Here is a 13,328-nt window from a genome sequence, read left to right on the forward strand (position 1 = left end):
CACCGCGGTGACCCCGCAACCGCGGCTGGGCCCTGTTGCCATCACAGCCTTGTCCTCCTGCCACCAATGCCAGGCTCGCTCCACCATGGCCACCGCAGCCACTCTGTCCCCACCAAACCCCCAATGTCCCTTGAACACTACGGCCAGCCTGTCCCTGCCACCACCACGCTGCTATTGCCACCACGGCCACCCGCTCCTCGCCTGTCCCCACCACAACCCCTGTGTCCCCACCATGTCCCCCTGGCCACCACAGCTGCCTTGTCCCCACCCCAAGTCCCCCCGGCCACCTGCCGCCGCATCCCCCCGCGCTCAGCACGGCCCCTTTGTCCCCACGGCCACCGCGGTGCCCACAGGACCCGCTGTCCCCCGCGGGGCCGCCGGGCGGGGCGGGGCTGCCCGGGGCGCGGTGGCGGAGCGGCCCCGGCCCCGGCGGACCCGCCCCGGGAGCGGGCGGTACCGGGCCGCCCCCGGCCGCGCTGACATCAGCCGTGAAAAGGGCGCGGGCGGTGGCATCCGCCACTGCCGCACCGGGACCGCGGGATCGGCGCCGCAGGTAGGGACGGGCGGGCGGGCACCGGGCGGCAGGTGGGGACGGGGACCGGCGTGAGGATGAGAGGGGGATCGGGGTGATGATGAGATGGGGACCGGTCACTCTGCCCTAAAATGGCCGAGCTGTCCCCGGGGGCCCGGAGCGGGCTCGGTGCCCCGGGCTGCCCCGCCCCGGGTAACGGCTCCGGGCAGGACCGGGCGCTGCGCCCGCGGAGCCGCCGGGACACGCGGCCGCGCCCGGGAAATGGGACCCGGGTGCGGCTTCCGGGCGCCCCGAGGGCACGTCCGTCCCGCGGCCGCGGTCCCTCGGAGCCACCGCGGCGGTGCCGGTGCTGGGGCTGCGGTTCGGCGGGGCCCCGGTCCCCTTCCCGCTGGCCCCGAGGTGCCCGCGGTCCAGCCAGCCTGGGGCCGGTGCCCCCCCAGGGTGGCCGTGTCCCAACCGGGGGGCTATTGGGACCCCGGGGTGGCTGTGCCCTGGGTATGGTCCCCTCCCTGCTCACCCGGGGATCCCCAGCGCAGCCCTGTGCCGGCTGGTTTCCCCTCCCTGCTGGCTTTGGGGGCGTCTATGGGGTCCTAGGGTGGCCTTGTCCTAGCTGGGCTGGGTCCAGTCTCCTCCCTGCTGTCCCAAGGAGACCTGCGGGTTCCCCAGGCGGCTGCATCCCAGCTGGGATCCCCATCCCGCAGCTCCCGGGATGCCCGGAGGGTGCCCGGGTTGTCCGTGCGGCACCCGCGGGGTCCCCGGCGCGGCGGTGGCGCAGCTGGGCTGGGTCCGGCCCTCCCCTCCGCTCCCGGCCGGGCAAGCCCCAGCTGTGTCGGGAAATCAGCGCTGTCTGCACCAATTTCAGCTCCTCTTTGTTTCCCAACCGGCTTGGCCCCCGGCCGGGCGCTCCCCACGCTCCCGCCCTGCGGGGGCCGCCTGCGCCCCAGCCCTCGCCCAGTAGCCCCGTGGTGGCCGCTGCCTTTTTGGGGACGCCCGTCTGGTTGCGGAGCGGTCGCAATGCTGAGGCTTCATGCGGCTTCCCGGGGGGCTTGGGGTTGATTTTGCTCCCGCCCGATGAGCCAGGGTGGCTTGTCCCATTGCTGCTCTTGGTGACAGGAGCCCTGAGCCCGAAGCGGGGCGTGTGACGGGGTCGAGCTCTGTCCCAAACCGAGCCTGGCGCCCCATAGGTGTGAGCTGGGCTGCCCCAGGGTGGCAGCTGCCACATGTCCCCCAGGCGGGGGCACCTGCGTCCCCAGAGACAGCAGCACGTGCTCCTTCTTCCGTGTGCCGGGGTGGCACCCACCCTCACCCTGTGCCCCCAAACACCGGGGGTGCAGCACTGGGCATAGAGGGTGATGCCAGGGCAGCCCCATGTGCCACCACAGCGGGGGCAGCAGCGTCTGGGGACCCAGAGCACCAGGTGGGGACCCAGGGCAGAGCTGCTCTGCTCGGGACCCCCGTGGGCACCTCGCACAACCCCCATGGTCCCCAGCGCGGGTGGCACCAGCTCTGGGTGCTGATGGCTTGGCCACGGGGCCCAGCGGGTCCGGCTCCCCGCCGGGGTGGGGGCACCGCAGGGGCAGCCCCAGTCCCGGATCTGGCGCCCGGCCCGAGCAAACGGGCGAGTTTGCAAACAAGCTCCGACCGGCAGCAAGCGCCTGCCAAGCCCGCGCGGCCTCGGCGGGGCTGAGCGGTGGGGACGGGGATGCTCGGGCTGGGGGGCCGGCCCTGGCACCGAGGGGCTGCGGTGCTGCCGAATTGCCCCGTTGCCCTCGGGTGGGCACGGCCCTGGCGCTGGGCAGGAAGCCGGCGGGGCAGAGCCCCGGCAGCGCCTGGCACGGGCGATAAGGCTCCGCGCCGGACGTCCAAGCAGGATGGGGCTCTGCCGGGGAGCAGCTGCCACGTTCGCCGTCACTCGCGGTCCCCAAGGGGCTCAATGCCATCCATCCCGTGCCGGATGCCCCGGTGCCAGCAGAGCGGCTGAGCGGGGGGTCTGATCTCCGCAGATCACACACAGCATGGCAAACCGGGGACCATCGTACGGGCTGAGCCGGGAGGTGCAGCAGAAGATCGACCGGCAGTACGACCCCGAGCTGGAGCAGATCCTGGTGCGGTGGATCCTGGGACAGTGCGGCGGGGACGTCGCGCAGCCGGCGCCCGGCAGGGACGGCTTCCAGCAGTGGCTGAAGGACGGCACCGTGAGTACCGCGGGGCCGCCGGGGGGCTGCCGCGCCGCCGCCGCGCCGCCTGACCCCCGGCTCCCCCCGGCTCCCCCCGGCAGGTGCTGTGCCGGCTCATCAACAGCCTCCACCCGCGCGGCCAGGGGCCGGTGGCCAAGATCCAGGCGTCCACCATGGCCTTCAAGCAGATGGAGCAGATCTCGCAGTTCCTGCAGGCGGCCGAGCGCTACGGCATCGCCGCCACCGACATCTTCCAGACCGTCGACCTGTGGGAAGGTGAGCGGCTGGGGGGGGACACGGGGGGACAGGTGGGGACGAGGACAGAGCTGAGCCACCATGGGCCTTGCAGGGAAGAACATGGCGTGTGTGCAGAGGACCCTGATGAACCTGGGCAGCCTGGCCGTGGCCAAGGGTGACGGGCTCTTCGTGGGAGACCCCAACTGGTTCCCCAAGTAGGTGGCGGGTGCCGGGGGGGGGGTTGCCGGGCCGTGGGGTCCCACGGGGACGCTGACACCTGCCGTGCCCGCAGGAAGTCGCAGGAGAACCGGCGCGTCTTCTCCGAGGACAAGCTGAAGGAAGGGCAGAGCGTCATCGGGCTGCAGATGGGCACCAACCGGGGCGCCTCGCAGGCCGGCATGACGGGCTACGGCATGCCCCGCCAGATCCTCTGAGCGCCGCGCCGCGCGGCACGGCCCCCCCGGCCACCCCGCCCTGCCTTACACCCCCTCCGCGGACCAGCTGGGTGCCCCCGGCACCCACCCCCCTGCCAGTATTTCCAGGACCAAAGTCTTTTTTTATTATTATTATTTTGGCGGGTGCGGGCGCCGCTGCGCTCACACCCCCCGTGCCTTGGGGGCGCGGTGCCCCCCCGTCCTGTGCCCCAATAAACGGCTCCTCTTCTTTACAGCCTGAGCGGTCGTGCTGGGGGAACTGGGTGGGGGGTGCTCGGTGGGGGTGCAGGGAACCCCCCCCTGCCCGAACACGGCGAGGGGCGGGGCTTGAGAGGAGGGGCGGGGCCAGAGCTGGTAGGAGGGGCCACGACGTGAGACGTGCTGGAAGGAGACGCGTGTGAACATTGGCCCAGCCCCTCCGTAGCCCCGCCCCCTCCGTAGCCCCGCCCCTCCGCCGCTAGCGGGGGGCGCGTTGCTATGGCGACGCTTGGCGTCCGGCGAGCGCAACGAGATGGTGAGTGCGGCCTGTCCCGGTTCACCGGGCCCGGGGCCTCCTCCCCCGCAGCCCCGTCACGGCTCCCGTATCCCCCGCAGCCCGCCAGCATCCCCCCGTCCCCCAGCCGGGCCCCCGGCCGGCAAAGAGTCAGCGGCGCGGCGGATGAGACGCTGCTCGGGGAGAGCCGGGTAAGGAGCCCGGGACACCGGGGGCACCGGCGGCTGCTGGAGCCCCGCACCGGGCAGGGCCATGGGGGGTCGGGCTGGGCGGGGCCTCACCAGCCACATCGCGCCCGGGGCAGCGTGGAGCCTCCTTGGTGCTTCCACTTTTACAATTAGTTAATTAGCGGGACAAAGGAGGCTCAGGTAAGACACCCCGGTAGGGGAGAGGAGCCAGCGGTGCCTGTGTGCCCAGCAGCAGTTATTCTGTGTGCGGTGGATACAGGGCCCTTGGAGCAGGGCCTGGAAGCTTCCAAAGCAGCTCGTTGCCAACATATTTAGATTTCCATCAGGGAGCTACGACATCAGTTCCCTTGGAGACACGGCAGAGCTGCCACAGGTCTCTGACCTCCCGGCGGGAGGAGATAAACAGCGAGCGGCGGCTCTTTCCTCCCCATCCTGCGAGGAAAGGGCTCATTTCCCCAGCTCGTTTCCCCAGCTCGTCCCAGGGAAAGCCCAGGGCAGAGCTGCAGCGGTTTCCAGGCAAGGTGATGTTTTGGACACCTCTTCCCTGGCGCTTCTTCCCCCACCTCCTTTACCAGCCCTGCCAGGGCTGGCCGGGTTTATGGCTGCACCATCGGCTCTCCCCGCCCTCCATGTCTTCGGCACAGACCAAGGTGCAAGGATGCCGGTGGGTTTGGCCCCATCTCTGCGGCTGATAAAACCTTGGGGATCTGTATCTAGTGGAGTCCATCGAGAGTCAGTGCTGGGACCAGTACTATTCAATATATTCATCAATGATTTGGATGAGGGAATAGAGTGACTGTCAGCGAGTTTGCTGGTGACACCAAGCTGGGAGGAGTGGGTGACACTGGGAGCTGTGCTGCCATCAGAGACCTGGACAGGCTGGAGACCTGGGGGAGAAATGTGATGAAATAGAACAAGGGCAAGTGTAGAGTCTTGAATGTGGGCAGAACAAGCCCAGGTTCCAGTGTAAGTTGGGAATGAGCTGTTGGAGCAGTGAAAAGGGACCTGGGGTCCTGGGGACAGCAGGGGGACCATGAAAAAAGGGTTTGGTTCAGATACTATCAGGATACCCTTGGGGAACATATACATATACATACATACATGTAATATATACAGCCATAGCACCCTGAGAACACCCCATCTCGTCTGATCTGGGAAGCTAAGCAGGGTCGGGCCCGGTCAGTACTTGGATGGGAGACCAGCTGGGAACAGCGGGTGCTGTGGGCTGAGCTTCCACTTAAAGATGAGAAGAAACTTCTTCATGGTGAGGGTGCCAAAGCCTGGAACAGGTTTGCCAAAAGCCTTTGGCTTTGCGGCGGGGGGGGAAGGAAGCGTGTGATGAGGGTTCCCTCCGCTCATGGACGGTTCGCAAGCAACACCCTGCAAGCCACAGAGCCCCATCCGGGTTTATGAGCTGTTATCTCTGAGGCCTTCGAGGCAGATAAAAATGTCATAACACTCACGTGGGCGTTACCTGAGTTCCTTTCAATTGCTCCAGGTTCAGTCTGAGGAGCTCTCCTGGCTTTGGGGACAATGTGTGAACCGGCTGGTGTGAATAACACTATTATCTTTGTTTGCACCGGTGTTTTGGTGCCAAACCCTTTAATTCAACAGCTCGCACTTGGGGCCCATGGGAAGCTGCTCCGTCCCCGCCGTGCCAGGCTGAGGTAACCAGAACTGAGAAATGGAAATACCACAGACCCGTAGAATGCAAATATTGCCGGCAGGAGGTTCCCAGGGAGCCGCTCAGCGCCCGGTCGGCCCTGGACTCTGTTCCAGCAGTGACTCCGGGTTCAAAAGCTGAACTGGTAAACAGAAGGACAAGGGAAACCACACACCTGTGTGTACCTGAGAGCAGGTGTGGTCTCCCCAGGGCAGAGCAGAGGGGCAGGAGAACCTCTCTGACCTACTGACCACCCCCTTCTAACCCACCCCAGGTCCCATTGGCTTCCTGGCCACAAGGGCCCAGTGCTGGCTCAGCCCACAGCACCCGCTGTTCACAGCTGGTCTCCCATCCAAGTACTGACCGGGCCCGACCCTGCTTAGCTTCCCAGATCAGACCAGATGGGGCGTTCTCAGGTTGCTATGGCTGTATAGATTACATTATGTATGTATATATATGTTCCCCAAGGGCCCAGTGCTGGCTCATGCTCACCCCGCTGTCCCCCAGGACCCCCAGGTCGCTTTTCACTGCTCTCATATTTATATGTCATTCCCAACTTACACTGGTCACCCGCAGCCGGGGGACCCTGCACTAGGTGGCAGCCTCGGCCCAAGCAAAGGCATTGGCACCAGTCCCAGCTGTACTGGGAGGACTGGTTTTGCTGGTTGATGACCAGCCCTCGAGCTCCCGCTGCCCCTGGACACCCCTGCCAGCCCCCCACCACTTTGGCTCAGGCTGGGTTGGTTTTGGGGCTCAGCAGGACGGAGATGCCATCAGTTCCAGGTGACCGAGACGATGCTCCGGCATCTGTGGGGTCTTGCCCAGAGGAGGCAGCTCTCAGCTCATCATTTACTGCACATTAGGGTGAGACTCCCAGAGTTTTACAGTAAAACAGTTCTCCCCATGTCCTTGTGAGGCCTTTGGATCTGGGGCTGTGGGGGCAAACCCCCCCGACATTGTGTTTGGCAGAGCTCATGGGAACCGAGGAGTCTCGTGCCCCATGCACGGGGGGCAGGAGACCCATAGGAAACACCGTCCATCCTTGCAGAGCCCAATGGCATCGCGCCCCGGCAGCCCCATCGTGATCCTTCGGGCTGCGCGAACTGCCCCGAAAGCGTCGCACAAACCCGAGACCATCCGGCTCATCACCAAGAACTTCGTCCGGGATGTCGTGTGAGTCCCCAGGGAGCTTTCGGGGCCCCGCGTGGCTGCCACGGCACCGTTTCGGTGCACGGCGTCCCCCGTTTGCCGCGGTGTCGGGACGGGCTTAGCACTGAATCACCAAAACAACCAGGAAAAAGCAACATAAAAGCCAGAAAAGCTCCTTGTGGGCCAACCAGCCCACATCTGCCCCATACCGCACCAAACGCTGCCCCCCGTACCCCCAAAAAACCCCGTGCGAGATGGGCAGTGGAGCATCATCCACATCCTGCGCATTGTGTTTCTCTACAAGGTTGTTTTATAAGCAAGACTGGACTGTAAGAACCCTGGCGCTAATTACTACGCCTCGTTAAAAGCCCGCAGCACATAGACGAGAATAGGGCCATTATCCCGGCCAGCTCCAATTTAGCCTCGCTTTGACCTCCCTAAATTTTCGCTCCGTGCAGGGTTCGCCTTTGCTTCCTGTTTTGAACTCGTGCGCAATGCTCGTACACCCCGTAAAACCTGCGGGTTTGGGTTTGCGGTGAAAACGTGAAGTGGCACAGAGGTGCTGGTTTGGGCTTTGGAGGCTGGTTTTGGAGGCTGGTTTGGGCTTTGGAGGCTGGTTTAGGCTTTTGAGGTTGGTTTTGGAGGCTGGTTTGGGCTTTGGAGGCTGGCTTAGGCTTTGGAGGTTAGTTTGGGCTTTGGAGGTTGGTTTAGCCTTTGGAGGTTAGTTTGGGCTTTGGAGGTTTGTTTGGGCTTTGGAGGTTGGTTTAGGCTTTGGAGGTTAGTTTGGGCTTTGGAGGTTGGTTTAGGCTTTGGAGGTTAATTTGGGCTTTGGAGGTTGGTTTAGGCTTTGGAGGTTAGTTTGGGCTTTGGAGGTTAGTTTGGGCTTTGGAGGTTGGTTTAGGCTTTGGAGGTTAATTTGGGCTTTGGAGGTTGGTTTAGGCTTTGGAGGTTAGTTTGGACTTTGGAGGCTGGTTCAGGCTTTGGAGGTTGGTTTGGGCTTTGGAGGTTGTTTTTGGAGGCTGGTTTGGGCTTTGGAGGTTGGTTTAGGCTTTGGAGATTAGTTTGGGCTTTGGAGGCTGGTTCAGGCTTTGGAGGTTAGTTTGGGCTTTGGAGGTTGGTTTAGGCTTTGGAGGTTAGTTTGGGCTTTGGAGGTTGGTTTAGGCTTTGGAGGCTGGTTTGGGCTTTGGAGGTTAGTTTGGGCTTTGGAGGTTGGTTTTGGCTTATGAGGTTGGTTTGGCTTTGGAGCCTGGTACCTGGTTCTATACACCCCAGTTCTGCTGACAAAGCCGGGGGCCAATTTCCAGATGTGCTGCAGCTGGAGTTAATGGAAACTCTTTACACTGGTTCAATTCCTGAAAATCAGGCCCTAGACGTCCCAGCCTGGTCACCCAAACACTGGGACGACCGCAGCAGTGTCATTACATTTATTAGTGCCGTTGTTAGCTTTAGCCATTCTTTAAAGCGTCCTGGAATCCGATGCTGTGATGCAGCTCTCGGATGGTCATTATGCAGGTATCTGTTCATATTCACAAGGGTGGATGAAAGGTGACACACAATAATAATGAGTAAATTCTTAGCCCTGAACATCTTCAAAGTGCTCTATGCATTTGGTTAATATACGCTCCTACACCGCACGCGTCACCATGGTATCTGAGTAATACCAAGAGTAATTAACTCCTTACAACTCCTCTGGAAAACAGCCCCGTGTTATTATCCACATTTTTACAAGTGGGGAAATGGGGGCACCCAGAGCTTCGGTGATTTCCTCTAAACCACAGCGTGAGTCACGGGCAGAGCTGGTGGCTCTGCAGTGTCCCCGTGGCGGCTGGAGGGGACGGGGACACGGACAGGACGGGGACACATCTGGACCCAGAGCACCCTGAGTGTCATTAAAGCCGCATTCTGCTCCCCACAATCCATCCGCATGGGGCAGAGGTTCCGAGTCTGGGGGCAGTGACAAGCAGCGTGTCCCGTGGGAAAAGGGGTGAGGGCAGCGGTCACCATGTTCCCACGCGAGAGCTGGGAAAGTCACGTTGGACTAAAACACTTTATACAGGGGCCGACTTGGCCCGTGCTGAGTGTTTTGGGGTTTTCCCGGCTCGAGCATCCTGTCCCTTGTGCATCGCAGCGCGGTGACGTCCCCAGCGCGGGGAGGGGGACGCTCGGCACCGCTCACCGCGCTCTCCCCAAACCACCAGCGTCCCCGTGGAGAACCCGCCGGGGTCCCTTGTCATGGGCCGGGAGGATTTCCAGCGCATCCAAGCGGCGGCTCGAGTCCTGAGCAAGCAGGAGCGCGAGGCCAGGCTGGCGGCGCTCAAGGCGGAGAAGGAAGCCGTTCTCGTAGGCAAACCCCCCGTGTCCCTTCCCGTGTCCCCTTGGATCCCCAACCCTGTGCCAAGTCGCTGCGTGTGCCCACGGGGAAGGATCCCAACCCGCGGTGACCCCCGTGACGTTTCTGCCACCCCGCAAATAGACCCGGTGTCCTAACGGGGTGCGGGAAGGGGCCGCCCGGCGCCGCGTCCCCCGCTCCGTGCGGCGGATGGTGGAGCGTGTCCCCCCGGGGCCGCGTGTCCCCGCAGGACGCCCTGCACGAGCGCAAGAGAGCGGAGAAGGCGAAGGCGGCGCGGCAGCAGGCGGGGAAGCTGAGCGACCTGGAGGAGGAGGCGAAGGAGCGGACGCAGCACCTGCGGCAGCGGGCGAACAGGATGCGCTTGGAGCAGGAGGATGAGATCAAGGAGTTCAGCGAGGTGGGACGGGGGTCCCCAACATCCCCTGGCTGCTGAGAGCCCCGTCGGCACCACCCAGACCTAAACCCGCCGCTGCGCCGGTTCTTCCTCTCCTCCCCTCGTCCCCCACTTTGTGTGGCTGTCCCTTGGAGACCAGGGACACCCCTTGTCCCCGCAGATGGTCCTCGGCGCCAAGTGCCACATGATCCGCGACGTGCAGATCCTGGAGAAGCGGCTCATCACCAAAGAGCTGGAGGAGGAAGAGAAGCGCCTGGACAAGATGATGGAGGTGGAGAGGACAAAGGCCAACGAGATGCAGGAGGAACTGGAGCGCAGGAGGAAGGAGGAGATGATCAGGTTTGCAAGAAGGGCCCCTGTTACCCGCAGAGGCACCTGTCCTGATGTCTGCGCTGGGATGTCTGTCTGTCCTGATGTTTCTGCTCCTCGGTGCGGTGGAGCCGGAGGGAACCCTTCTGCTCTCCTCTCGCAGAGGGAGGCAGGAGATTGTGAAGCAGATGGAGAAGAACGCGGAGGAGCGGGCTCTGAGAGCCGAGCAGCAGGACCAGGAGGTGCAGGAGATGCTCAAGTACCTGGAGCGGCTGAAGATGGAGGACTTGAAGGTACGACCAGCGACCGGGGGGGGCTGGAGCCAGGTTTTCACCTTGGTGGAAGGGTCACCCTGTGCTGGGCAAGTCAGGTTTGGTGTGTGGAGAACGCAACCCGGAGAATTAAAGCTCTGGTCTCTTGGGGAAGTTGAGGCACCGTTGGAAAGAGCTTGTCCTGCCACCCCCGTGCTGTTTCTCTTCCAGGAGATGGAGCGGAAACGGGAGGAGCAGAACAGAATCCAGGCCGAGATCAGACGCGTCAACGACGAGAACCAGAGGCGCAAGGAGGAGCAGCGGGAGCGCGAGAGGATGGAGGACGAGCGGGTGCTCGAGTACCAGCGGCAGAAAATGGTACCGGCGCCGCGCGTTCGGCACGGGCCGGGCCGGCGGAGCCGCGGGAGCTGCCACCGGGGTCTGTGCCGGGCAGGAGCGCGAGGCCGAGCTGGAGGCTGAGCAGGAGAGGATCCGCCAGGAGAAGGAGAAGGAGACGGCGCGCTTGAGGGCCATGCAGGAGAAGGCCCAGGACCACAAGGCAGAGCAGGTGGGTGGTTTGCGCACACACCACGTGCTCCATGTTCACCCGCCGCCTTCCTTATCACCACCCCGGCCGCGGGGATGTGGCGGCTCTGCCGGGTTCACCGCAGGTCTGCACCGGCACGTGGAGCCGGGTGAGGTCCTGGAGCAGCACCAGGACTTGACCGCAGCCAAGCGCCCCCGTGCGCCCCGTCCCGAGGGACGGTCACCCCGTGTCCCCCCGGCAGGACGCGCTGAGGGCCAAGCGCAGCCAGGAGGCTGCGGAGCGCGAGTGGCGGCGCAAGGAGAAGGAGGCGGCGCAGCGCCGGGCCGAGACCAACCGGCTGCTGAAGCAGAGCCGGATGGAGCAGATCGCGCAGCGGGAGCACAGCATGGCCGTGCAGGTGCAGCAGGACCGCGACGAGTTCGAGAGGATCCTGCGGTGAGAGGGGAGAGCGCTGACCAGGGTGGGCGGTGCTGGGGTTGTCACGGGGGCTCCGGCGCTGGACGGGTTACCGGGTGTCGTGGTTTAACCCCAGCTGGCAATGGAGCCACGCAGCCACTCACTCACTCCAATAGGGGAGAGAATCCAAAGGGAAGGGAGAAACTGGATTGAGATGAACACAGTCTAATCAAATAACAAAATACTAATGCACTACTAGTAAATATATATATAATAGAAATAAAAGATACTTGAGGCGATTCCTCATGAACACGCTGAGCAGCCAGTCCCAGGAAACGGCCCCTGGTCCCACAGCCCATCCCAGAGAGAGAAAAGAGGGAAAGAGGCAGAAAAGCCCAGAGGCCTCTGCAAAATGGCAAAAGGCCCAACTAAACGTCCCGACCAAAACTCCCCCAGTTGCACCAAAAAGAGCAAAGAGAAGAGAGAGACAGAAACTGGAAGGCCCCACTCTTAAATAATCAGCATGATGCTAATGGGCTGGAATACTCTGATTGATAAATGTGGGTGTCAGTCCAGCTCTGTCCGTCCATCCCCTTCCTCGCTGCCTCACCCCTGTGGGCAGAGCTCAGAGTGTCCTTGGCTCTCAGAGCAGAGCAATTCAACACATTAACTGTGCTGGGCTGGTATCTCTTGCTCTCAAACTAAGTCCAAATAACGAGCGATGGCAAAGGAAGGTTTGTAACCGCAGGGTCCAGCGGGAGCAGATGGAGAAGGAGCAGGCGGAGGAGGCGCGGAGGGCCGGGCTGCGTCTCGCCAACGCCGCCACCATCCGTCACCAGATACGGGAGCGGCAGCAGCAGCTGGCGCGGGAGCGGGCGGCCACCTTCGCGGAGGGCCGGCGGCTGCAGGAGGAGGCTCGGCAGCGCAGCCAGCGCATCGCCCAGCTCAAGCAGCAGAAGATACAGGAGCTCAGGTGATGCGCTCCCCTGGTTGCGTGTCCCAGAGCCGCCTCTGCGCCCTTGTCCCCACTGTGGTCCCAAAGCTCGGGTGCATGATGGTTTGTCTCTCCTACAGAGCCTGCGGCATCCCCGAGAAGTACTGTGCCCAGCTGGAGCGGAGGGCGCTGGCGCCAGCGGGTGCAGCGCCCGACCAGGCTCAGCCCCAGGAGGACCAGAGCTCCAGTTCCATCACGACTTAAGACGTTCGATTTCCTTAGGCTGAGCTTTGTGCGAACAGAGATGTTTTATGGATCAGACAGCGCCTTTCGCCCTTCCCTCCCTTGGGGTTTGCAGGCCAGGAGTTTGGGGCTGGAGTAGCCCAAATCATTGTCCAACCTGCCCCACTCGCGGGACTCACGTCGCCACTCGTGGGTGGCCCGTGTCCTCAGAGGGGACAGGAGTGTCCCCGGAGCCTTGGCACAGCTCGGTGTCAGCACCAAAGCGTCTCGGAGCGGGGTGGGCGTCCCCAGCCCACACAGGGGGGCTCGGGAAGGGTCCCCAGGAGCCACACAGGCTCTTCTCCTCACACACAGCCCTGGCTGGGCCGCCTTGTCACCGAGGTGTCACCTGCGGGCCCTGCAGCGCTGGCCTCGTTCAGGGACTAAACAAGGAGACCAAGCATGATGCAAAGATGTAAAATCCATTTGGATGGGGACCGGCAGATTCAGAAGGGCCGGGAGCCCGTAGGAGTGGCTCTGATTAATTGTCAGAGCAGCTGAAAAATAAGGAGAGCCGGCAAAGGCAACACTGCCCAGGGCAGGGGAACGGCGCGGAGGACTCGCCGGAACCCCGAGCCTGCTCCAGGCCGGGTAAATAGGGAGAAGGAAACGCTGTGGCCCTTTGTTGTCCCTTCCTTGTCGCTTCTCCAGCTTCTGCGTGTCCCCACATGGTGACACAGCCCGGCAGCGCCGTCCCTTTTGGGGCACGGGCTGGCTCTGCAGATCTGACATGAGTGAGTCACCGTGGCCACCGAGCCCGCTGCGACCCCTCGGTGGCCGGTGCTCCGTGCCAGGCTCCGCCGCCACCCCTCGGTCCCCTGTCCCCAGTGCCGTGTCACTCTGGGTCACCACCTTGCTCAGGCAGTCACAGCTTTATTCTAGGCCAGGCTCAGCCCCGGAGGGTTTCAAAGCCACCGCGCCGGCCACAGCGAGGGGACAGTGACCACTGTCCAGCCGGGGTGGAGCGGCTTCCCCGCCCTTCCTGCGTGAGG

At 63.4% G+C, this 13,328-nt stretch overlaps 2 protein-coding genes across 2 annotated transcripts; both read left to right on the top strand.

The window, feature by feature from the left end:
* Window positions 1-392: 392 nt before the first annotated feature.
* Window positions 393-3,615, top strand: TAGLN2 (transgelin 2). Its single transcript, XM_082073134.1, has 5 exons — window positions 393-553; window positions 2,536-2,727; window positions 2,811-2,985; window positions 3,059-3,161; window positions 3,239-3,615. Exons 2-5 carry the CDS (start codon window positions 2,548-2,550, stop codon window positions 3,378-3,380), a joined length of 600 nt encoding a protein of 199 aa, XP_081929260.1. The 5' UTR covers window positions 393-553; window positions 2,536-2,547; the 3' UTR covers window positions 3,381-3,615.
* Window positions 3,616-3,772: 157 nt separating this feature from the next.
* Window positions 3,773-12,375, top strand: CFAP45 (cilia and flagella associated protein 45). The gene is made up of 13 exons (XM_082072994.1): window positions 3,773-3,894; window positions 3,975-4,064; window positions 6,773-6,897; window positions 9,072-9,213; window positions 9,347-9,364; window positions 9,453-9,620; window positions 9,778-9,956; window positions 10,090-10,219; window positions 10,409-10,555; window positions 10,632-10,745; window positions 10,966-11,159; window positions 11,869-12,093; window positions 12,195-12,375. The coding sequence occupies exons 1-13, from the start codon at window positions 3,892-3,894 to the stop codon at window positions 12,316-12,318; spliced, it is 1,659 nt and encodes a 552-aa protein (XP_081929120.1). The 5' UTR covers window positions 3,773-3,891; the 3' UTR covers window positions 12,319-12,375.
* The last annotated feature ends 953 nt before the right edge of the window (window positions 12,376-13,328 follow it).

The sequence above is a fragment of the Streptopelia decaocto genome, assembly GCF_964273445.1.
Source record: "Streptopelia decaocto genome assembly, chromosome: 26".
NCBI classification, from domain to species: Eukaryota; Metazoa; Chordata; class Aves; order Columbiformes; family Columbidae; genus Streptopelia; species Streptopelia decaocto.

Bases quoted from the DNA above. Each gene is read 5' to 3' on its own strand.
- TAGLN2 (XM_082073134.1), top strand. From the start codon at position 2,548: ATGGCAAACCGGGGACCATCGTACGGGCTGAGCCGGGAGGTGCAGCAG. The intron at 2,986-3,058 runs GTGAGCGGCTGG...TGGGCCTTGCAG, and splicing joins GACCGTCGACCTGTGGGAAG to GGAAGAACATGGCGTGTGTG. The intron at 3,162-3,238 runs GTAGGTGGCGGG...CCGTGCCCGCAG, and splicing joins GACCCCAACTGGTTCCCCAA to GAAGTCGCAGGAGAACCGGC.
- CFAP45 (XM_082072994.1), top strand. The intron at 9,957-10,089 runs GTTTGCAAGAAG...CTCCTCTCGCAG, and splicing joins AGGAAGGAGGAGATGATCAG to AGGGAGGCAGGAGATTGTGA. The intron at 10,746-10,965 runs GTGGGTGGTTTG...TCCCCCCGGCAG, and splicing joins AGGACCACAAGGCAGAGCAG to GACGCGCTGAGGGCCAAGCG.